Source organism: Pteronotus mesoamericanus, unplaced genomic scaffold (genome assembly GCF_021234165.1).
Source record: "Pteronotus mesoamericanus isolate MK-2021 breed Mesoamerican mustached bat unplaced genomic scaffold, CSHL_Meso_final scaffold_232, whole genome shotgun sequence".
NCBI lineage: Eukaryota > Metazoa > Chordata > Mammalia > Chiroptera > Mormoopidae > Pteronotus > Pteronotus mesoamericanus.
In genome coordinates this window covers 29,132,373-29,157,986 of record NW_026555311.1, presented here as the reverse complement: position 1 = coordinate 29,157,986, position 25,614 = coordinate 29,132,373, and the positions used below count along the sequence as shown (strand labels likewise).

The following is a 25,614-nucleotide window of genomic DNA, read 5'->3' as shown; positions in this document are numbered from 1 at the left end:
TTTGTATGGCTTTAGTGGGAAAATGTATAAAATAAGCCCAATTCCCTTTGGCATAAGTAAATCGCTCATAGAAAATTAAGCCCTTAGAAAGGCATAATAATACATTTGATACACTAGAGCAACTATTTATTGTATTGAAAACTGTAAATTTCACTCATTATTCCTATGAAATAATATATATACACCCAGATCTTTCATGGGTTAGGAAAGATAAAAAGAGAAAAACACAAGTGGTTATAAGGGAAATCACATGAGTAATAAGTGTACATGAGTCTCTGAAAGAGGTTATGTAAAGAGAAGGAGCCAGAGAGGCAGACGGGAGAACAGAGAGGGAAAGTTGAAGGTGGAAAGCAAAAAAGGAAAGAGCAAGGATGTAGAAGGGGGAGGAGGGTGGGATAAGGGATTTCCAGGAGGCAAAGAGAATAGAGAGAGAGGGAGAAGCCGAAAAACAGGCATGAAGTTGGAAAAGAAGGCACCAGTAAATACACTAGAATTATGAAACATCTAACCCATTCCTCTCTCTTCCTTCGGTTCCCTTTCTGCTTATACCAAAGGTTTATTCTTGATAATGAGTAAATTAGTCTTAACATTACACTGGAAATGGATACTCTGCATACTGTATACATACAAACACACATACCAAATATAACCAATTGTATCTTATGACTGTTTTGTATCTAAGGAAACTGAATTTGTAGTATTGGGTTGGCCAAAAAGTCTTTATTTTTTTCCATAAAAGACAGTTTTCGTTTTCACTAATAACTTTATTTGAATATTTTGAGTATGCTGGCTATCTCCTGCAAGAATAATGTTCATCTCAGTGTCCTGATTTGATCACTATCATCTTCAACGGGTCTACCAGACCGTGAGGCGTCATCCAGTGAGAAATCTCCGGCATGAAACTTTGCAAACCACTTTTGACACGTTCAATCACAGCACCTTCTCCATACAGTGCATAAATTTTTTTTTTTTGCATTTCAGTTGTGTTTTTACCTTTCTTGAAATAGTAAAGCATAATATGTCGAAAATGTTGCGTATTTTCTCCCATTTTCAATATTAAAAAAGCTATATAAAAATTCACCAATTTTGATGTTTTTTATTTAAATGAATGTTGATATGACAGCTGTCACAATGCAATCTAACAAAATTGTTTCAAATGAAGTTAAAAGACAACTAAGCGCTCCTAGAGCCATCTTACAGAAAAAAACAAATGAATTTTTTGGCCAACCCAATACTTCTTCTGTTAGTGCCCTGCTAAGTTTAAGTATTGAGAAAATACAAAATTTGATTCCCCTGGTCAGCAATATGTTTCATTTTTCCTCTCATTAAGAATACTGTAATAAAAGATTTTCTTCTACAATCAGTTTAAAGAGAGATTTGAAAATATAATTACATATGTCTAATTTTAATGGTATATACACTAAAATAGTTTCCCTCATGGGTCCTCCATTTTTCTCCCAACAGTAATTTACAAAATGTATTTTCCCTTAGGTAAACTAGCTATGAGCAATAGATAGCTCCCACCCTCTGATTCCTTAATAAAAAGGAAAAAGTAGGTATTTAATTCTATTTACAGCCAGTAAACAATAAATCATTCACTTGCCATCAACTGCTTTTTGATGTCACTGGAATATGCAGCAGTCTTCGGAGGAAAAAAAAATTAGGCTCTAAACTATAAACTGTCCTGATCTTTTCACAACACTCACTTTTTTAAGTAGGTAAATATGCATGAGTCTGTACTTCAAGTGGTAGAAAGAATTAAACAGAATCAGAAAATGGAAGGACTATAAACGAGAATACCTTCCAGGAAAAATACAAATGAGCAAAATAACAGAACATTTCGATGGTTTTTTATTAGCAATTACAGATTCAAAATAAGAATATAAATGATATAAAATTCCTATTTATCATTTATATCTTGCCTAATGGTCATTTCAGCTGACTCAACCCTTATCAAGCATCTTCATAGTTTAGAAAATAAGATAAATTTGGTTCTATCTCAATTTATCCCACTGACATAAATAGTAGGCTTTAAACTAGCAATAAAATGGCCAACTGCAAGTTGATGAATAATTATGATTATTTGGTGGTACAGCACACTGTATACCACCTTCTAACAGAATACATAAAAACACGATTCTATTTCACTGCTTCTGTAACAGGTGCTGACTCAAACTCTCAGGTGAAATGCCATACTTAATTAGGATTTCAGCAAGGACTGATGTTCTTTAATAATGTTCAAAGCATTAATTATTATTTTTTAAAAAATGGTTACTAACCTTGCTGAAGAGGCTGAGTGTTCGTACTGGGATTCTGACTAACTGGCTGGGTTGAGCTACTGGCTGTTGTGGCAGTAACAAGTCGGACATAATGAAACTTGCTTCCAGGCACTTGGATCTGCTGGACATTGGGAGCAGTTGCCAGAGGAATAATTGTCTTAAATTGAGATGTGCTCACGCCTCCAACAGTAATGGTCTGCACAGCTGATTTCACTGCCTATTAAACAATACAACATGGCTATCATTAATCTGGTATTTAACTTTCCTACACCTTTTAACTTAAGACAATTGCTCAAGTAAAAGTATGTTCCTGTGTTTCATCAAAAGCTGCTGAAAGGAATAACCTGTTCAAAGAGAAATGAAAAGAACAGTAATGAATATAGAAGTGAAACCACATTCAATGAATTCTCTCTTCCACCTCTAGTGGTTAACGTCCTTGATAATCCAGGTCAGATGACTTGCTATGAAGAAATTATTACTTAAATTACAAAAACTCATAGTTTTGTTAATATCAGGTAAAATTTATGAAAAGATTATTTTAAAATTCCCAGAATTAAGCCTCATATTCAATACTGAAAAGAAAGGACACAGATATTTGGCTTTATTACTACCCACCAAATTGACTATTTCAAATTTTCCCATGTTCTAAAGGAGAAAGAAACCCCCCAAAAAAGCCCTCCTTAAGCCTAGTCATTTCTGAAAGGCTCAGAGCACTCCACAGATACAAATGTATGCATTAACATATGGGCAGGAGACCAAATTTAGTCCAGAATTACACCAACTTGGTTGTCTAGGGAAACTAATTTTGGGTGATGCAGGTTTGAGACAATAAAATCATTTTTTAATTTTCTCCTTCAGTTCGACTTCCTTAAACGCTAAATGAAACATCAGAGGAAGAACAGAACAAACATTTTTCAAGTTTTTCTAATCAATGTTTAATCAATGTATAACAGACTATCTTACAAAGCAAAGGTCCAGACAAAACTTTTAACTACTTCTGTAGTATTATTTTATAAAGAATCACATCTCCACCTATTCTTCAAAAAGCCCTCATGCTAAAAGATAACATGTGAATAATAATTTATGAAAGAATAATTCTTAAGAATTTGAACATTTTCTTAAAAGCCCAGAAAATTAAAAAAAAAAAAAAAAAAAGAAATATCATTTAGTTTGGAAATTCTACAGGTAATAGTCAAAGGAGATTACTTCAGCATTAAACAATTCATGTATTATCATTAGGCAGAGGCACCAATGATATCAGCAATATCATTGCTGATATCAAGAAGGAGATTTAAAATAAAGAGATAATAGCCATTACAGTCAGTGAGTTACATGAAAATATAGAACTTAAGAGATAAAAGGCATACATACAGAAGCTACTGAAAAATGAAGCAACCTATGAGACAAATAATGTACAATAGTGCAAGATTCAGTTCTTGCTGTATCAGCTCAAAGTGGGGGGAAAATACTATTTTAAGAAACAGCCCTGGCTGGTGTGGCTCCGTGGATTGAGCACCAGCCTGCAAACCAAAGGGTCGCTGGTTTGAGTCCCAGTCAGGGCACATGACTGGGTTGCAGGCCAGGCCCCCTGCGGGGGGTGCACAAGGGGCAACCATACATTGCTATTTCACTCTCTCCCTCCCTTCGCCTTCTCTAAAAATAAGCAAACAAAATCTTAAAAACAAAAAAGAAACAAAGTGCCTCAAATGTAACAGTTAAGTGTATTGGTTACTTAATATGTATACATGACAGTGCTTAAAAAAAAAAAACTCTAAGATTATCTGATTTGAATCTAGCAATCACTTTTCCAGCTACACACAGCATGGCACAAACACAGGGGCCGGTTTAGTCAAGTTTGCACAGTACTGTGTATACCTTTTTCCGTTTCTTTACCTTCAACTTTCCTATATCCTAAACTTCAAGTTACAACTCTTATAAGCTGTATATAATTGGGTCTTTAGCTGTTTACGTCTCACATAGTTAATTAAATATTTGAATTTAAATATTGTACCTTTTCCTATTTGAACCACTTACTCTTCTGTTCCCTTTTTTCTCTCCTTTCTTGCCTTTTTGGTTAAATATTTTATTATTTCATTTTCCCAGTGTTATTTATATATTGTTACTATTCTTTTAGTGGTTACTCTAGAAAGTACAATATAGGAATTAAGTTAGTACTTTACACATCATCTGGACAATGAAAGAACCATAGAACACTAACACCATTTACTCTTGCCCCATCTTTGTGCTGTTAAGTATTCTAATGCTACATATAATTTAAACTCCACAAACCATTCATTTATATATACCCCACAATTTTATCCTTTCTGTCTTTTCCTTAAAACGCAGGTCTGTTGATGAGTAATGTCTTCCATTTACTTTCTCAAACTATCTAATCCTTTATCTTTATCTGATAAATTCATCTACTAAGTTTGTAATCTCTGTTTTAAGTTTGAAAATATTCACCATTCATAAAAATATTCATGATTTCTTTTCATAGTTTCTAATTCTCTGATCAAGTTCTTCATCTTGTTAAAGAAATTTCTGAACATACCAATCTTAGGTATTTAAAAAATCTGAGTCTGATAATTCCACTGCCTGTATCTCTTGGTTTTGAATAATTTGTCCTGGTTGGCCAGTATGCCTGATGATTTCTGACTAGAAGCCAGATATTGTTTATGAAAAATTAAGGAGACAATTTGAGGATCTGAATGTCAATCTTCAAGAGGTCTTGCCTATTTCTGGTTCACTCTTGCCCTGTCATATTTCAATGGCCCCAACCAGGGCTTGGATGTTTTACAGGGTTCCTCCTCCTTGTTGGATCCTGACCCCAAATTTTTGTCCATTAGATCTATAAGACTAACAGATCATCTCAGTTCCTCAACTTTTCTGTGGCCACCTTTTGCTCACTTTCTTAGTCTCTCAGCCACAGCTTAACAAATCAGCACAACCACTAAGGGGAAGTGTCACAATGAACAACATCAGGTGGGCTTCCCTAAGCTTTCCTTTACTTCAGGGTGGTGCCCTCTGATGTCCCAGCTCCTTTGGTATGTCTCCAACGTCAGGAAGATTTTTAAAATATATTTTAGTTTGCTTTTTAGTTGTTCCTGGCAGAATGACCTGCGACAAACTAGTTCTATAGGCCAAACAGAAAATCCAGAGTTCCTAGGTTTCAATCTAGACTACATCATTTCCTAGTTGTGTGACCTTGTGCAACTAACTAAAACTTTTCCATGTCTAAATTTCCTCATCTGAAAATGTGAAAATGGTACTTTATCAAAGGATTGTTGTTAGGGTTAAATGAATTAAATTATATAAAGCACATATAATAACTCATTACATACTATGATGCTCAATTAATGTGAACTGTTCTTTGTATCATCATTATTATGCCAATTACAGATGGAGAAACTGAAGCTCAGAAAAATTGAGAAACTTCCCCAAGGTCATGCAGCTAACAAGTAGTACAGCCAGAATTTGAACCAGATCCAATTCAAAAGCCAATTCTCTTAAGTTAGACATTATAATGCTTCCTGTTATAAACGCTTAATGAATAGTTATTAAATGACCAAACAGCCCTGGACAGTGTGGATCAGTTGGCTGGAGTGTTGTCCCATAAACCAAAAGGTCGTGGGATTGATACCAGCCAGGACACACACCTAGGTTGCGGGTTTGGTTCCCAGGTTGGGCATCTAAAAGAGGCAACTGATTGATGCTCCTCTCTTTCTCCCTTCCTCTCTTTCTAAAATCAGTAAGCGTGTCCTCAGGTGACAATTAAAAAAAAAAAAAAAAGGCAACTATCTTAAATTCAATATAGCTATATTTAACAGGTATTAATGGCTGCCATCAAAACATGGACTTAAAAGATTTTTTCTATTTGTACAAGCCATTTCTATTTACAGATTAGTGTAATTACGTATTCAGCATAAATTTCTTTGATCATTTTCCAATCAGCAAGTGCCAAAAGTCCTCGCTCAACTGAAGGTTTATCTAAAAGAAAAAACAAAATTCTCTTTTTGTTCTGCAAATGAGGATTCTTACTTGGTGAGTTTGGAGACAGACATATGTAGACAGACAAATCCAAAAACACTGAATTTGTAGGGTTCCATATTAATGTCTGCTTTTTCCCCGTTTTGTATAATTTGCAGTTTGGTCTGTTTGTAAACATGGTTTAGAAATCATTATTTACACCTGTGGGCTTTGGTTCCAGTTTGTCTGTCTTATATGTATTCTGGCAAGCAACCTAATGCATCTTTATACTTTTGCTGTTTTATTTGTACAGGGGAGAGGATTATGACGAAGTGGAATTTGAATAATGATTTGGGACATTGCACATTATGCTGTTGGTGATTAGCAGATGGAATGGGGAGGTGGGGGAGGTAGAAGTGGGTATGGGAAGGATAGATGGTGATAGAAGGAGACTCAACCCGGGGTGGTGAACACACAATACAATATACAGATGATGTGTTATAGAATTGTACACCTGAAACTTATGTAATTTTATTATCCAATGTTGCCCCAATAAATTAAATTTAAGACAATTTTTTTAAAAGGTAGCATTTGTTTAATCTATTTCAAAATCAGAAAAACAGTTTCCTCAATGCTGGCTGGATAGTTTTTACTACAGTGTGTTTGTTTCATTGAACATTAGCTCTTCAGGATTAGATATCATATGAAATGGCCAACTTTTGTCAATCAATTGGTAAAATCCTAAGGTAAAGTTATACAAAGGCCTTTCCTGTGTGACCTCTCAAAGCCTTTAATATACTAATGAGCATTATATATTTCCTAAAAGGATATGGTATATGATGTTTCCCACACTTATTTATAAATAAAAACATTTTCTGGAGGAAATTCTCTCTTTTTTAAAATCTGTTTATAATATCTGGGTACCAAGGGTAGATACATTTATTCATGTAAAGACACCTTACAGGAAATACTTTTTTTACAGAAGGTATATAAACAATAGAACAGAAGTAATTAATCCTAAGCGACCTGAACCATAAAAGTCTTGTGTGTGAAATCTCTTAAAGCAGTAATTCATATACATGGATTTCTACCTAGTACATGACTTAAGACTCGGTTTTAAATCTAAATAACTGGCAGCTAATTTTGGCATAATTTTATGAGGAAAGAGCTTGTTTTGCTTTTCTTTTTTTATTAAAATATAACTGACATAAAACACTATATTTGTTTTAGGTATACAATATAATGGTGATACATGTATAATAAATGTATATATTACAAATTGATTACCACAATAAATTTAGTTGACATTCATCACTGCACATAATTACAAATAATTTTTCTTGTGATAAGAACTTTAAAAATCTACTTGGCAACTTCCAAATATAAATACAGTATTTTTTTTAGTATTTATTTTATTTTTTGAGCTTCTGCATACTTTTTACAATACAGTATTAACTAAAATCACCATGCTGTATATTACATCCCCAGAACGTATTTATCTTATAACTGAAAGTTTGTACCTTTTGGCCACCTTCACACATTTCACCTCTGGCAACCACCAATCTGTTCTCTGTAGCTGTGAGTCCGTTTTAATTTTTTCAGATTCCACATTTAAGTGAGAGCACATGGTATTTGCCTTTCTTTGTCTGACTAATTGCACTTAGCATAATGTCCTCTCAAGGTCCATCCATGTTGTCACAAATGGCAGGATTTCATTCATTTTTTATAGCTGAATAATATTGCGTGTGTACGTGTGTGTGTACTAATAAACACCACATTTTCTATATCCATTCATCTGTTGATGGAGACTTAAGTTGTTTCCATACCTTGGCTATTGTAAAAAATGCTGCAATGAACATGGAGGTGCAGATGCCATTTCAAGATGGTGATTTCATTTCCTTCAGATGAATACCCAGAAATGAAATTGTTGGATTATATGGTAGTTTTATTTTCAATTTTTCAGGGAACCTCCATAGTGGCTGTACCAATTTACATTCCCCACCAAGAGTGCACCAGGGTTCCCTTTTCTCCACAATCTCATCAACACTTCTTTTCTTTTTGATAAGTCAGTTTTACAGGTATGAGGTGATATCTCAATGTGGTTTTGATTTGCATTTCCCTGATGAGTAGTGATGTTGAGCACCTTTTCATGTGCCTAACTGTCCATCTGTATGGCTTCTCTGGAAAATTGTCTCTTTAGTTCCTCCGCTCATTTTTTAACTAGATTATTTTTAATTCAGTTGTATGAGTTCTTTATATATTTTGGATATTAACTCATTATCAGATACATGATTTATAAATATTTCCTCCTATTCCATAGGTTGCCTTTTCATTTTACTGATGGTTTCCTTTGCTGTACAGAAGCTTTTTAGTTTGATGTAGCTGCACTTGTTTATTTTTGCTCTGCTTCCTTTGCTTTTGGTGTCTAATCTAAAAAAATCACTACCAAAACTGATATCAATGAGCTTACCCCCTATGTTTTCTTCTCAAAGTTTTATGGTTTAAGGTCTTATGTTCAGGTTTTTAATTCCTTTTGAGTTGATTTTTGTGCATGGTGTAAGATAGTGGTCTAGTTTCATTCTTTTACATGTGGCTGTCTAATTTTCCCAAAACCACTGACTGAAGAGACTACCCTTTCCCCATTGTGTATGCTTGGCTTTGTCATAAACTAATTGACAATATATGCATGGGTTTATTTCTGGGCCCTCTATTCTGTTCCATTGATCTACAGGGTCCAACACAAATAATGCCCCTTTTTTACTGCAAAATCATAAGCAGGTAACTCTGTAACATAACATTATCACACTCAAGCACACCATATAACCTTTTAGGTGAAATATTTAAATTAAAATTATAAATTATTACACCCATATTATTACCCTGCCAACCACACTCAAGCAGGCATTACTTCTACTGGACCCTGTATGTATCTGTGTTTATGCCAGCATACTGTTTTGATTACTATAGCTCTGTGATATAATTTAAACCAGGGATTTGTAGGGTTCCATTGTAGGGATCTGTAATATAGTTCAAACCAGGGATCTGTAAGATTCTTTTAAAAAATCTGTGATGCAATATTTATAGAGCAACCATCATGGAAAAACTATGTTTACATTATCCTAATTCCCAAACCTTATGTTATTAAAATAAATAAACCTACCAAGAAGCAAATCTGCAAGCTATAAAATGCTTTCAAGCCAGAAGAGACCAATGAAAATAGAAACATAAATATTATATATATTATATGACTAATGACAGTGACAAACAGAGATGGATACCAGAAATTTCAGCATGGATTTACTGACTGGTAAAATATTATTAAACAGATTTAAAGGCATTTGTGGGGTCAATGGACATGGCCCTTCCCCCTCATCCATGACTGAGGGCTGATTAGGGGGCTGCTGGCCGGAAGGAATGTGTATTGTTTTGGGAATGTTCTTCTTCTTGACCTTTTCTTTACACTGAGGTAATATAAGTTAGAGTCACACGTAGGACACGTGCCTCCTTTGTCTGGGACCACTTAAAACAGCCTTGGACCCAGGGGCATACGGTCTCTCTTGAATCAACCTGCCACCACTGGTACACTCCACTGTAATGTGAGTAACAAATGGCATGCCCACCACTACTAGTCCACAGGGTGTTTTTTTTTGTTTGTTTGTTTTTAAGGAATATCACACACAAACACTTAAGCAGCTCCCTAGTTTGGAGCTCCTGCATTATAGCACTCATTTACTATTTTTTCATGGATATTAACCCAACTTTTATTTATAGTTATGAATTATTGTGGCAAGGATGAATAATTTAAATGTGATGTACTGGATAGAAACATTTAAAGAAACGGTTGAATGACCATATCAGACAGAATTAGACAATCTGCTTTATAAGGCTTAAGCCTTATAAAAATCTGAAACCAACTATACTAAGGATTAAAACATTACCAAGATAGGGTAAATAAAATAGTATGGGATTGGCCTAGGAACAGAGTGCTAAAGATCAAAGGAATAAACAAAGGAAATCATATACAAGGGGGGGGGGACCCCAAAAACTGGAATTATCTTCTGGAGGGCAGACCTCTTGTAGTGCATGCTTCCTCCACTAGGTGAGTATTCTAGGAACCCATACTGTACCTGCTGGTGTTGTGAGAAACTGTGTTCAGCTTCAGTAAATTTTTCTTGAAGACTCTTCCAATGTGTACGCCCATTTCATGATGGGTGATTTACAACTCACCTGCCCACACCACACTGAGTGTTCAGCAGTTTTTAACCTAAAACAGTATGATCCCTGTGCCCTACCCACACTATTCACCTGATCTTGCCCTGAGTTGACTTTTTTTTTGTTTCTCTAGAAGAAAAAAGTCCTCAAAGGGAAACATTTTGCCAATGTAGAACAGGTGAAACAAAAAATGGCAGAAGTAATGAAAGGCATCAAAAACTGATGAGTTCAAAAACTGTTATGAGCAGTAGAAAAAAAATGTCTCAATAGGTCCATTGCATCAGATGGACAGTACTGTGAAGGTGACTGAAGTTTAAACATATAATAATAAATACACAATTTTTTATAAATAAATTCCAGGGGTTTTTTTTTTTGAAGGGGGGTCCCTCCTTGTATAGAATAGTTCATGATAAAAACTGCCATCTCAAATCAATGACAAGTGATGAGCTAATTCAATAAGTTATATGGATTAGCCATTTAGTCTGGAAAAAAATAGCTGGATCCCTAATAAGCTAATCCGTATAGCAATTCCAAATAGATCAAAGACTTAGCCTAAAAAAGAAAACCAGCAGTGGTATAAAGCCAGACACACATACCAAAGGAATAGGAGAGTCAAGAAATAAGCCTGTGTATATATGCTCAAATGATTTTCAACTAAGTGCCACCCTAGCCAAGTAGTGCAGTTGGTGAAGTGTCATCCTGATACTCCCAGGTTGCAGATTCAATCTCTGGTCATGGTGCATACAGAAGCAACCAACAAATGCATGAGTAAGTAGAACAACAAATTGATGTTTCTCTTTCTCTGTTCCTTTCTCTCCCTAAAATCATTTTTTTTAATTAAAAAAGAAAAAAGAAACCATGGGTGCCAAGACAATTTACCATGGAAAAGACAGTCTTTTTAGCAAATGGTGATGGGAAAACTGGATCCACATACAAAAGAATGAAGTTAGACTCTCTCCTAATATTATATCTAAAAGTTAACTCAAAAGCGTGAAGCTTCATGACATTGAATTTGGCAATGACTTCTTGGATATGACACCAACGGCACAGGCAATAAAAAAAAACTGGACAAATTAGATTTCATGAAAATTAAAAAATTTTGTGCCTCAAAAGACACTGTTCACTGAGTAAAACACCAACCCACAGAATGGAAGAAAATACTTGCAAATCATAAATCTGATGAGGGGTTAAGATCCATAATATAGAGAGAATTTCTAAAATTTAAATTAATTAAAAAATGGGCAAAGGATTTGAATAGATATTTCTCCAAAGTAGACATACAATGGCCAATAAACATATAAAAGATAGAAAAACCATTAATAATTAGGGAAATATAAATCAAAACTGCAGTGAGATACCACTTCACGCCCATCAGAATGGCTACTGTAGAAAAATTGTTAGTGAGGATTCCGAGGTATTGAAACCCTCGTGTACTGTTGGTAGAATGTAAAATGGAATAGCCATTTGTGGAAAACAATATGGTGATTCCTCAAAAAATTCAACAGAGCATTATGATATAATCCAGAAATTCCACCTCTGGGTATACACTCAAAATTATTGAAAGCAGGGTCTCTAAGAGGTGTTTGTTCATAGCAGCATTATTCACAAGCTAAAATGTAGAAGCAGCTCAAGTATCCATAGACAGATAAATATATATACAATGGATTATTCAGCCTTAAAAAGGAAGAAAATTCTGACATAATGCTACACTGCTATTTAACCCTGAGGACATTATGCCAAGTGAAATAAGCCAGTCACAAAAGAACAAATAGTGTATGATTCCACTAACATGAGGTACTTAGAGGCAGAAAGTATACTGGTTGTTGCGAAAGGCTAAAAGGAGCCAAGTAAGGAGTTATATGCAATGGGTACAGAGTTGCAGCTTTCCAATGTGGAAAAACTTCTGGAGATGGATGATGGAGATGGATGATTGCACAACAATATGAAAGCACTTAATAGTACTAAACTGTATACTTATAAATGGTTATAGATACCTACTTTAAAGACGGGTTACAGAAATCAGTCAGAATTAAAATGATATAGATGCTAGTATTAATTTAACCATTTCATAAAATTGAAAAAAACAAAAATAAAGCTATCTGTTCTTGTAGTTAATTTGTAATGAAAAACCAAGTAAAATAAATGATATTAAAACCAAATAATGATTTTAAAAATGGATAATAATTTAAAATATTGTAGTAAATAAAACTTGACTAAGCATAGCTCAAAACCTCAAAATTCCTACATGAAGACACTATACAATATTTTGAATTTATAAGATATAAATAACACAATTTTGTTTTTGAAAAAAGGGCAGGGGAAGAAAAAAAGGAAGATGAAGAAAATAAAAATATAATCATTCACAAACTTATCTGAATTCCCAATTCAAACACAGTATAAAAAAAAAATGACTGATGAAATGTGAATTAAGTAGGTATTTAAAGGCATTAAAGGAATATGGGTAAGTTTAAAAAAAGAACCTATTTATTATAAAAGGTTTGGCAAATAGGTTTACAGTTGTTCATATGGAAAATAATACAATAATTGAGAAACAATAAAAGAATAAAGCTTTTCATGTACTCACAACAGTAAATCTTTTTGCCAACTCCTATACACAAAGAAACATCTATAGATACAATGACATCATTTAAAAGAAAAACAGCCTGAAGTACAGAGAAGGTTATAGATGCAAATAAGGTAAATTGATACTTATAGAGCTGGATGAAGGGTACATGGGGTTAATTATACTATTCTAACTTTATATATTTTTAATTTCTCTAGTAGAAAGTTTTTAATAACATGACAATAGCACCCCATAGGTATTCAATCAACACAATTATAAAAGCATAAAACAAAATCAATATACTAACATAGAAAATAGATTATAGTCTTAGTCATTTATTCCTTCTGCTCCTTTATCCTGGCTAATGGGTACTGGAATAAGGAGCTATATACAAAATAAAAATTCAAGTAACAATGAATCAGTGGGGTCTGCTACCTGGAGTCACCTTACCGTCAACTCACCCAACAATCTATTCAAAGTTCATTAAGAAAACAGATTCCTTTCACTTCAAATTGTACTCATTACCACCATGACTACCACCAACCCAAACATGTTAAGAGCTTCACAGCAAAAGCTATCATCTTCTAAAACCTGTCCCAAAAGTGTTCTCTCAGCTTTTTGATACTGTCATTACTCATATCACTTCCTGCCTGGATATTTGCAAAACAAATTCAAAATCAGTTTCATGATTCACCTTCACCTGCCTTGAATCCACTGCACAGATATCACCTTTTTTGTAAGCTTCAGTTTCCTATTTTTATTAAATTCCTGTTGCCTCAGAAACATTCCATTAAATCTCCATTTAATGACAAAATTAAGCTTAAATTTGCGTTGTTTTGAAAATCATCATAATCTAACCCTTTTTATGCTCTCCACTCCGTCCAAAATATTTTTAATTCCAATCAGAGTAGCTATTTTACTTTCCCATGTGTACATCTTATCTGTTTTACTTCCAGTCATTTACTCTTGTGGCTGACATCTATTCTTACCTACACAAAACCTTAGCTCAAGGATGCTACTACCTCTACTCATTCCAACTGTGGTTGAATCCCCTTACGTATGATCTTGTGCCATCGTGTCTTTTCTTGCTTTTGCAATTTTACATGTTTAATTAATTATTTGATTCATTTGTCTCACTCCTTTCTACTCCTCCACAGACTTTAGTTCTGCTTGTCTGTTTTTGCTCTCTATTGTCTCCCCAAAGAGTATGACCCCCCCAGCAACATAGTAGGCATTCAATAAGTACTTGCTGATTGGTGAATGAAGGCATACCAGAACTTACCTCTTTCTCTTCAGTTTCATATCACCTAGTCGTAACCACACAACCTAGTACCTGTTTCATTATTCATTATTTGCTTACTTCATTCAATTTTATATGCCCAACCATTGTAAGTTCTTCTATAGTTCCTATAGCTTCAGCACAGGGCACACACAGACCTCAGTAAACATTGATAGTCACTGACACACACATAATGAAAGAGTATCTCTTTATTACAGGAAACCACTTATTCAAGTTTCTAGTTTCCTACCTACCTAATGCCAGTTACCTGTGTTAATATAGCACCATAATGCTATATAAGAATATGCTGCAGACTGATTGCTGCTAATAACCAAAATATATACTCTTCTCTGCTTCTTAGACATACAGCCAGATTTTATTTGCTAGCCTCCCATACAGTAAGATAAGGTTATGTGACTTGAGTTTTAGCTAGTGAAGTAAATGTATGCAATATACACTTTCAGGTCTGGCCCCTAAAAACTTCCCACATGTGCTTTTCCATTGCAGCTGACTGGGATGGGGATAAGCCTTCAAGGAGACTGATAACATCATTCAGCTTATTGTATTTCCAGCCTATTATAAATACTGGCATTTATGTAATTTATTATTTTTTATCCTCATCCAAAGACATTTTTTTCACTGCTTTTAAAGAGAGAGGAAGGGAAAGAGTGAGAGAGAGAGAGAAACATTGATTGGCTGCCCCCGTACGCACCCTGACTGGGAATTGAACCCCCAACCTAGGCATGTGCCCTGACTGGGAATTGAAACCAGAACCTTTCAGTGTATGGGATGATGCTCCAACCAACTGAGCCACACTGGCCAGAAAATATTAGCATTTTAAAATAAAACTGTCACATCATTATTTGAAATGTATTCTATGGAGTCAAATCAAATCAACATAGTGATCTGATGCTCAGCAGTATCAAATTTTTTAAAATACAAAAAACCAAACTATTCAGAAATTTATATTCCTTTTCCTCTGAAAACTTGTGTACTTCAGCTTAACGTTTTATGCTTTTAATTCTTTTTTCATAATTATAAATTGAAATTTTAAAAATATTATTTCCTATTACCCTTATGTATAGCTCTAAACATTAAATTTCATCTGGACTGAGTTAATACAATTATTTTGTACACTTAAAGCAATATAACTATATTATGAATTGCAATTATTATAAAGTAAAAAATTTTTTGTAATGCACCTTCCAATAAGAGCATTTAGGCTCATTTTTAAAGACTGCTTCCTATATCCATAGGTGAATGTTACATATTGCTAAAATGAGAGTTTTAGCACCAATTCTCTTTCTATTTTTTAATAAATATAAATGCTGAAAAACATTTTCAAGGATATGTATTATTAAAAGAAAGATGTTAATTATAATATACATTAATACTTTGAATTCCTTCTGTTTTTTATGTGAAAAACCTTATTATAGTCTAAAAATCAAAAACTATTTATAATGAGCTGAAACTCACTTAGGTCCTTCTTCAATTTAATAGTAAGAAAAAATTAGAACCTAGGGGCATCCAGTCAAGATGGAAGTATAGGTAGACATGCTTAACCTCCCTGCACAACCACAAGAAAGATCACAACTAACTTCAAAACTAAAAACACCAAGAGCTGCCAGGAAATCTGTATGAAGTCTGACAACCAAGGATTTAAAGAAGCCATATTCATCCAGCTGGGTAGGAGTAGGGGAGATGGGGAGCTGGGCGCCAAGGACGCAGTGTGGTGTCAGAGAGAAGGAGGAGGCGGTACAGACTCAAAGAGGACAACACCAAGACACATCATAATTAAAATGCCAAAGGTTAAGGATGAAGAGAAAATCTTAGAAGCAGTAAGAGAAAAGGAGAGAGTTATCTACAAAAGAGTTCCTATAAAACTGTCAGCTAATTTCTCAGAAGAAACTTTGTAGGCAAGAAGGGGCTGGAAATAAATATTCAAAGAGATGAAAAGCAAGGACTTACACTGAAAATTACTCTGTCTAGCAAAGCTATCATTTAGAATGGAAGGGCAGATAAAGTGCTTCCCAGACAAGGTAAAGCTAAAGGAGTTTGTCATCACCAAGCCATTATTACATGAAATGTTAAAGAGACTTATTTAAGAAGATGATCAAAACTATGAACATTAAAATGATAATAAACTCACAACTATCAACAACTGAATCTAAAAAAAACAAACCAAGGAAACAACAGAACAGGAGCAGAATCATAGATACGGAGATCATCTGAAGGGTTTATCAGCTGGGTGGGGGAAGAGGGAGAACTGGGGATAAGGTAGAGGGAGTAAGAAGCATAACTGGTATATACAAAATAGACTGGGGTGGAGGGGGGGTGGATGTTAAGAACAGTAAAGGAAATGGAGAAACCAAAGAACTTATATGCACGACCCATGGACGTGAACTAAGGAGGAGGGGGGGATTGCTAGAAGGAGGGGGTTACCAGGTAGAAGGGGGCAAAGGGGGAAAAATTGGGACAACATAATAGCAAAACCAAGAAAATACACTTTAAAAAAGTTAGAAGCTATCTGAACTCTAAGCAAAAGAATTTTTAGTAATCTATAATCACTCATTTTTCAATTTCAAAGAAAGACATCAAAAAGGCTTCCTACCAAAATCTATCGAATAATAGGTGCTTTGTTTATCCTGATGCATTCAAGAATAGGAAAAAAAAATGTTAACTTCCTGTGAACATGATGTTTTTTATCTTAACAGAGTTTTGGATTACACAGATGTCTACATTTTACCTGAACTTATTTAATAGTACCTTTAAGATTAGGATATTTCAGTATATGTAATTTCACCTCAAAAGAAAAAAAACTTCTAAACTAATAGTGAATTCCACTTAATAGTATGCTAGATGAAATATTTGGGGAGAAGCATATTGAACATTTGCAACATTTTCTGAAGTACATTTAAAAAAAAGATGTTTAACGGATAAAGAGATGGACAGATAAATGATAAAGCAATTGTAATAAAATGTTGAATCTAGAATTTAATTAAAGAAGCAACACAGAATTCTACCCAAGCTAAGACTCAGAAGTAGGAAAAGTTCAAGTTAAAGAAATTAGAAAAGCAAGAGACTTTCCTTAAACTATATATACATAGCTTATGCTTTGAAATGCCTCACATCGGAGTCAAGTACATTCTGCACTCTGAATGGCTAAGAAATGGTTCAATTACTTAGCACAGACAGTGCAAACAAGGAAATTTGTTTGCCAAATAATAGCTCCCCACTAGAAAAGCACTCCCTTAGATAGATAAGCAAAACTGACAAGAAATGTGAGGTGAATTCAAGGATGTCCAGGATAACTTGCAGACTCTCAAAAGTGATGAGGAGGATTTTTTGAAGATGTATCCATGTTCATCATTAAGACATTAGGGGAAAATTGCACCTGAAACTAATATAAAATAACACTGAAGGTAAACTATAATTGAAAAATAAAAAAATTAAAAAAAAAAACACATTAAGGGGGGAAAAAAGTACCCATCAATATCAATCACATTAAGTGTAACCAGGCCTTACATTTTAGGAATATTTACTAACTCTAAGACCAAATTCATGAGAAAAAAGGGATTTTGAGGTTTCTAATCATTGCTTCTTTGATCTAATTATCCAGGACCAAGGTCTGTGGACGTTAACTTTTCTCCCCTCCACCCCCTGCCAATAATTAGGTTTGTTGAAAAATCGATTGATTGATTGATTTATAGCGAGAGGGGAAGGGAGGGAGAGAGGGAGAGAAGCATCAATGTGCGGTTGCCTCTCACACACCCGCAACTGGGGACCTGGCCCACAACCCAGGCATGTGCCCTGACTGGGAATCAAACTGGTGACCCTTTAGTTTGCAGGCCAGCACTCAATCCACTGAGCCACACCAGTCAGGACAGGAGTTTTTTAACCGAATTTATTGGGGTGACATTGGTTAATACAATTATATAGGTTTCAGGGTTACAATTATATAATATATCTTCTGTATACTGCACTGTGTGTTCACTACCCCAGGTGACCTTAACCTTTCTTCAAGTGGCTACCCCAAGTGACCTTTACCTAATTTCAGTTCTCCAAAAGATCAACTCTCTTGAAGCCCATCTGATCAGATTTGATGTATACTAATAGCCGAGTTTCACATTCTGTGCTAAGTCACCTACCTTTAACAGAATGTTTTCCCCACTCTAGACGTATAAACTTAAAAATGCAAACATCTTTTAAAAACCCAGATAATTATTCCAATAATAAAATGAGAGGCAGATTCAGAAATGGCCTACATGTTACAACCACCAGATGAGGACATTAAAATAATTATTAGTATGTTAGCAGACCCCATGGGAAAGTAAGACAAAAATACAATGAAGAGAGAGGGGTACTGCGGCAAGAAACAGAAACTTTTAAGAAAAAGTCAAATGTAAATGCTAGAAATAAAGTAAGTATCAGAGATGAAAACATTCTTCAGTGGGCACACTAGCAAACGCCATACAACTTAGAAAGGAACCAGTGTCTGAAGATATGTCAACAGAAATTAACCAAACTAAAATACACACACACACAAAAAGGGGGGAGAAAAACAGAATAGAGCATTGAAAAGCTGTGGCACTCTATCGGTCTAACATCCTGGATAATTGAGTTCTAGAACGACAAGAAAGATTGAGGCAGAAAAACTATTTGAAGAGATGATGGCCAAAAATTATCCAAAAATAAAAGAAAATAAATTATAGATCCAAAAGCTTTTAAAATCAAGATAAATTATATTTAAGAAGGAAAATAATAACATAACACATCGGAACACATTAAGAAGTCTTAAAAGCAGCGTGGAAAAAAAGGACATTACACACAGATGGGGAAAAAAGACAGAAATTACACCATTACTCCTTGGCCAGAATATACGCAATCTAGAAGTCAGTGGAGTGACATTTTTAAAGTACTGGAGAGAAACTGTTATCCCTAATATTTCACCCAATGAAAATACCTTTCAAAAATAATGGTAAAATAAGACTTTTTCAGGCAAACACATACTCAGAATATCTTGTCAGCAGATTTTTTTTTAAAAATAAAGTTCTTTAAGTAGGAGTTTGATGCCAGGCTGAGATTGGGGCCCACATAAAGAAAGGGAGTGTGTAGGATACAGTTAAAATGATAATAAAAGACTTGTTTTTCTTATTTTTAATAATTTTATGTAAAGCAAAAATAAGAAAAATGTATTATAAAGTTTGTAACATGTAAAAGTAGAATGCTTAACACAAAAGATGACAGGCAGGAATTGGAAGCACTCTACTGCAAGATTCTTACCCTACATGAAGTGATATAAATTTGAAGGTAGGATATGGTAAGTCAAAATGCATATTTGACTCTAAAACAACCAATTAAAAAAATTGAACTATAACAAGCCAATAGTGGAGATAAAACAGAATCATAAAAAACATTCAATTTGCCCAAATAAAGGCAGAAAAAGAGTTAAAGAAAGAACAGCCCTGGCTGGTGTGGCTCAGTGGATTGAGCACTGGCCTGGGAAACAAAGGGTCACCAGTTCGATTTGTAGTCTAGGGCACAAGCCTGGGCTGGGGGCCAGGTCACCAGCAGGGGGGCATGCGAGAGGCAATCACACATTGATGTTTCTCTACCTTTCTTTCTCTAAAAATAAATTAAAAAAAAGGGGGGAAGAACAGATGGGAGAAAAAGAAAATAACCACTAAGTGCAAGATTTAAATCCAATCATACCAACAATTATATTAAATGTAAATGGTCTAGAAATGATGATTTTTAAAATACTAGCCATGTATCTAATCATCTTGCTAAACTTATACAATAATTCTAACAGATTAATAACAGATTCTGAAATTTTGTTTGTATGTAGTAATGTAATGTAAATTGGGACAATTTTACTTTCTTTTGAAGCCCTATACCATTTATTTCTGTGTTACTGCATTAACTTAGACCTACAATAGAATTGAACAAGTGTTGAAAGTGAATATCTTGTTCACAGCACCACTTACATAAATTTAATGCATTTTCACCTTTTTCAAATTTTGAAAGTATCCTTCTATTTTTATTGTTTCAAATATTTTAAACCAAAAAGGAAGTTGGCTACTATCAGGACGTTTCTGCCTGTATTGAAATGGTTTGTATATTCATATAATGAGTCTCCTTTTTCCTATTTATGTCATGTATTTGATAGATAGATTTCTGAATGTTAAACCACATTGTATTTCTGAAATAAACCCAGAACCCCTGGCCTTAGACTATGCCACTAACAAAGCTCACCTGAGCTCCACCTCCTGAGTCTCCCTTACCTCCCGCCCACGTCTCCCACAGAAACTGGTCCCTGGTGCCAAAAGGTTGGGGACTGCTGTCTTAAACAAAATAATATTAAAAGATACAAGTAAGATCACAACACAAAAAGCACATCAGATGTCAAAAAGTAGAAGGTAACAGCATTGCTAAAATGTAAAGCAAAAAGAAAGCAAACCATGCAGAATCACATTTTCATTAGTTTAATGCTTATTTACATGCTAATAAATATTGAAAAAACCCTGAGGATTACTTTAGAAAATAAATATTACAGAAGAAATCTGTCCTACAATAAGAGACAACTATAATATCAAGTAAATGGAGAAAACATTAGACATACCCAACTTCCCCAACAAACTTGGTTAACATTAGTTTCAACGATGGAGAAGAGAGTGAAAATGGTCTACAAATTTTAATGAGAAGCAGTAAGGAAGACACTTAATCTCTCCACCCGCCTTTCAAGGTCAGAGGAATAAGGGCCAAAAGAGAAAAACAGATATCACTTAAGAGGTACAGGGGAAGAAATATTTAGGGAAGAGGTTGAGGATTTAGGGATTATTTTTAATTATGAACTCCAGAGCAGGCACAATGAAAGGATTTCAAGAGTTGGGGAAAAATAGGGAAGGGGACAAAAGACACTGACAGCCTAAAGGAGACAGGATATGGAAGATGAAAGGTGACCTAGGAATCTGGGCCTTTTGGTGGTACCCAAAATACACAGGGATAAATAACGAGATAAATCCTTGCAGGTTCAAGGCAGATGGTGGTCAGATTGTGAGTGATGGCAGAGAAGAGTGGGTGCTTGGGGTTTCCTTTTGACCACTTTTGATCAATGGAAGCAAGGAGATCTTCAGCAAATCCTTACTTTTTAGTTTTCTTAATTGACTTTTCTATGACACTTGACATTGTAGCCCAGTATCATTCTTGAAATCATCTTCACTTTCTACTTTCTGTTACTACCTCTCTTACTATTCTTTGTCTTTCACTGGCTCAGTCATGCTTTTCTTTTCATTGTACATATAATCTCATGCTCCCTTGTTGACTTCATCCGTATGCATGTTTTTTTCAGCCACTGTCTATATTCAGCTTCTTAATGGACACCTTCCTCTAGATAATCAGTGGATACTTCAATGACAACCTTCTCCAAGAACTGAACAGTACCTCTTTGCCCAAACCTACCATTCCTTTTAGTATAAGAGGATAATGGGATATTTTCTACTATCTCAAAATTTGGCTAAAGTGAGGACCCCACAGATAAGAACTACAAAACATAAACTCTCACACTCTAAAATGGAGGACAAGACACCCATGCTAGATTTATAAAAGATAGTATCCCTATCATGAACATGCTGCCACTGAAAAAAAAACAAATACAAGCAAATTCATAAACATAGAGAATGCTAGGTCTTTACACATCGGTGAGAACAAAGGCACGAGTTCTCCAAGAAGAGAAGACTGACATCTGAATCTTTAGCTGGCAATGTATTGAGATAAAGAAACTCTTAAGCCCATCTTAGTCTAGCAACCAGAATTAGATGCAATGTGGAAGTTCATAGGAGAATGTGATGCATATCCCCAGGAGTTTAGGGTACATGTGAACCCAGGACCTGGTCCCATCCTGGAGAATTCTGAAAGCAAAAGGTTGAACAGAGCTGTCAAAATGGTAGAGCAAAGACAAAAGGCAAGCTGCACTTCTTTCACTGTTCTATAGGTTTCCCGTTAGCCAAACAGATGCTGCAGAAGGTCAGTTATATGCCTTCTGAAGTAAGGGCACTCAGCAGTAACAGGCTGTAGAGTGGACTACAGGAGCAAGAGAACAAGGAGGAGATTGCTGAAGGTAGTTGGAGTGTGCACCATACCCGAGAACATACCCGTGGCAACAGAGAAGTGGGCCACGTGGACATACCCACTGGAGTCTCCAAAAACCTTCCTAAATACACAACTCTCAAAGTCCACACTTGGACATGTGTCACAAGAAAGCACCAGCAGTGGTTTACAATACAACTGTCCTAGTCATATAAAACTTTTTCCTTTTTCTTCTAATCTTCCTTCTAATCCAAAGTCAAAAACAGAAAGCAGGAGGAAAAATAAGAGTGAAGAAACAGATCATACTCTTCTCCACTACATGATCCCTGAGCCAATTCTGGTCTGAGTAGAGAGAAGCTTTCATATGGATATAAGGCTTATCATTAAGAATAACCTCTGGTCAAGAGGCAGGGTAGGGCCCTGGCCTGGTAGCTCAGTTGGTTAAAGTATCATCCTGATAAGCCAAGGTTCCGAGTGCCATCTCTGATAAGGGCACATAGAGAAGTCAACTAATGAAAACATAAATAAGTGAAACAACAAATTGATTGATTGAGCTCTCTTTCCTACCTCCTCTCTGGGGCGGCGGGTGGGGAGGGGAATCAATCAATCAATCAAAGAGGCAGGGAAGGAAGATCCAACATGGCATGGCTAAAGTCAAGGATGAGAGAAAAATAAAGCTAGTTCCTACTTTTATGCTATCAGGTACAGTGCATATATCAAGGCATATTAGTCCTGTGCCACCATCTACTGTTATTCAAGTCAGGAATCTAGGAGTGATTGTGGATTCATCCCTTCCCTAAGACCATGACATCTAGTCACAACGTCTTAAACCTCTTTTCAACACATCTCTTCTTCCCTAGCCCCTTGGCTACTAGTCTGGCTCACAACTGAAGTACTACAATAATCTAACTTAGTGATTCTCTACCCTGGCCTATACTTTCGAATATTGAAATATTAAATCTAATTCCTAGGCCCCAGGCTAGAGACTCCAATTTAAATGGGATCCAGGTAAGGCCCAGCATTAGTTGTTTCAAGAATTCCCCAGGTGCTTCAAAAGTGCTGTCAAGGTTGAGAATCGCTAACATTAACTGGGTCGCTCTCAGAATCCAGGCTTACCTCCCTCCAAACTCTCTTTCATCATGTCACAACAATCATCCTGTAAAAAATGCAAACTTCAAATTATCCTAAAGCAGTGGTTTAGGATTAATTAGAAAACTTTGAAAAATTCTGATTCCAGGCCAAACTTTGGACCAATTAAAAGAGTCTCTAGCCCTGGCCGAGTAGCTCAGTTGGTTACAGCATAGTCCTGATACACCAATTGCAGGTTTGATCCCTGGTTAGGTGGAACGGCCAATCAATGGTTTTTAACACAAACAAACAAAAAAACGACCTGGAGTCTCTGGTAGCTCAGTTGATTAGAGCACTGTCCTGGTACACCAAGGTTGCAGGTTCAATCCCTGGTCAGTGCACATGCAAGAATCAATCAATGAATGCATATGTAAGTGGAACAACAAATACATGTTTCTCTCCCCCTACCCCCCCGGCCCATCTCTAAAATCAACCAATTAAAAAAATTAAACAGAGTCTCTGGGGATAAAAACCAGGCAATTGGTATGAAAGCTCCCTAGGTGATTCCCATGTGCAGACAAGGCTGAGAACCAGTGTCCTACCAGCAATAGGAAGCAACAGAAAGTCTTAAAAACAACATTCCTCTGAAGATAATGAGACTTTCCATTAACTTTAGTACCCTCGGCTCTCACACTCCTGATGCAACTTGGCTCCCTGAAAGGGCCACACTTTTTTAGACCTTTGTGTAAAGTTTCACCTCAATCCAGAAATCCTCCTCTGCTCACCTAGAGCTAAGACCTAAACCACCTTTAAAGTTAATGTCTTTAAAGAATAGCCTTTGTATAGACCTTCTCTGATACACACAGCAGAGCTTGTCAACCTAACAGTAAAAGTTAATGATTCTGCAGGACAATTTTTAAAGTTTAAGTCTCATTTTCCTATTGAACTACTTGAAATTAAAAACTTATTTGATTCATGCTTTTCTCCCTAGTACCTATCACCATGCATAGGAATATATAAGCACTCAAGTATCTGTTGAATTCATTCCATTGAAGTAAATAATTATCTATATTATTATGCAGGTAGAATCCCATTTTAATAAACTGTAAGAGACATCATATTTATATATTATATTCAGGTCTCATTAGAACAGAGACCAATAGCTTGATTTTTTTAAATGTAAGGCAAATGCTTTTGTTCTATTTGTGAACAGTAACAAATTAAGGGAAAAGGCAGGTACAAAGGGCAGTATGTTTCCAGAATCACAAGAGTGGTACCTTACAGTATAATGATATTTGAGTTTCCAACTGAATCTGTCCTTTTAAACACACCTTTTTCAAAACATTCTGCTGGTGTAATAAGACCTCTGTATGTTTTAGAAAAGTAAGCTAAGGCTTCTTACTTAATCTAAGAGTAAAATGATAGGTACTCTGCCACCTTAAAATAAAAACAAATTATGATTTGATGGCAATTTCTTGTACTCTGGGTACTCTGTTACCCAGCAAAAGCTTAAATCTCCCTAAAACCCAGGAAAACCTTTTTCTTCTAATCTTCCTTCTTCAGAAGGTTAGACAGAGTATTTTATCAAAAAGTGACATTTAACATTTTAGATTTATATAGTCACTACACATTTATGTGACTTACACAAAGACAGTAATTTTGCATAAATATTAACTAAAGAACTAAATACATACTATAGCTAATTCAGAAGAGTTTTGTTGTGCCCATATTCATATGGGCCATGAAAATCATCTTAGCATGCAAAATGATCAATAGGTTACTAAGTGTTTAGAGTATGTGTTTTATGTCATATATCCTTGATTACTGAATTAATCCAGTATTCACTGAATGCCTATTTACTTGCCTGGGGATATATTAAAACTGAAGTATCTGAAGTGACTAGTAAGAAAATAAAGGCATTAACCACAATACTTGGCACATATGGTAATTTTGTTTTTACCTTATTTGGCGATTTCAAAGGTGAGATGGCTATTTTATTTGGTGTCTGTGTTGTAGAATTTAAAGATGATCCAATAACACCACTTTCAGATATTGTTATGGTCTTTGATGGAGTCCCAGGAGTAGACTGTGAAAGAACCCTACCTGCAAATGAGAGGCAGCACATCAGTTTGCTTTTTAATAATAATAATAATAATAAT

At 35.2% G+C, this 25,614-nt stretch overlaps 1 protein-coding gene across 4 annotated transcripts in view; it reads right to left on the bottom strand.

Annotated features, from left to right (window-relative positions):
* Positions 1–25,614, bottom strand: part of LIN54 (lin-54 DREAM MuvB core complex component) — a 77,134-nt gene that overhangs the window by 21,709 nt on the left and 29,811 nt on the right. For all 4 annotated transcript variants that reach the window (XM_054591805.1, XM_054591808.1, XM_054591806.1 and 1 more), the window contains exons 4-5: positions 25,416–25,558; positions 2,280–2,496 (exon numbers count right to left, since the gene is read on the bottom strand). In XM_054591805.1, the coding sequence (XP_054447780.1) occupies positions 2,280–2,496; positions 25,416–25,558 (360 nt within the window). The remainder of the gene's footprint in view (positions 1–2,279; positions 2,497–25,415; positions 25,559–25,614) is intronic.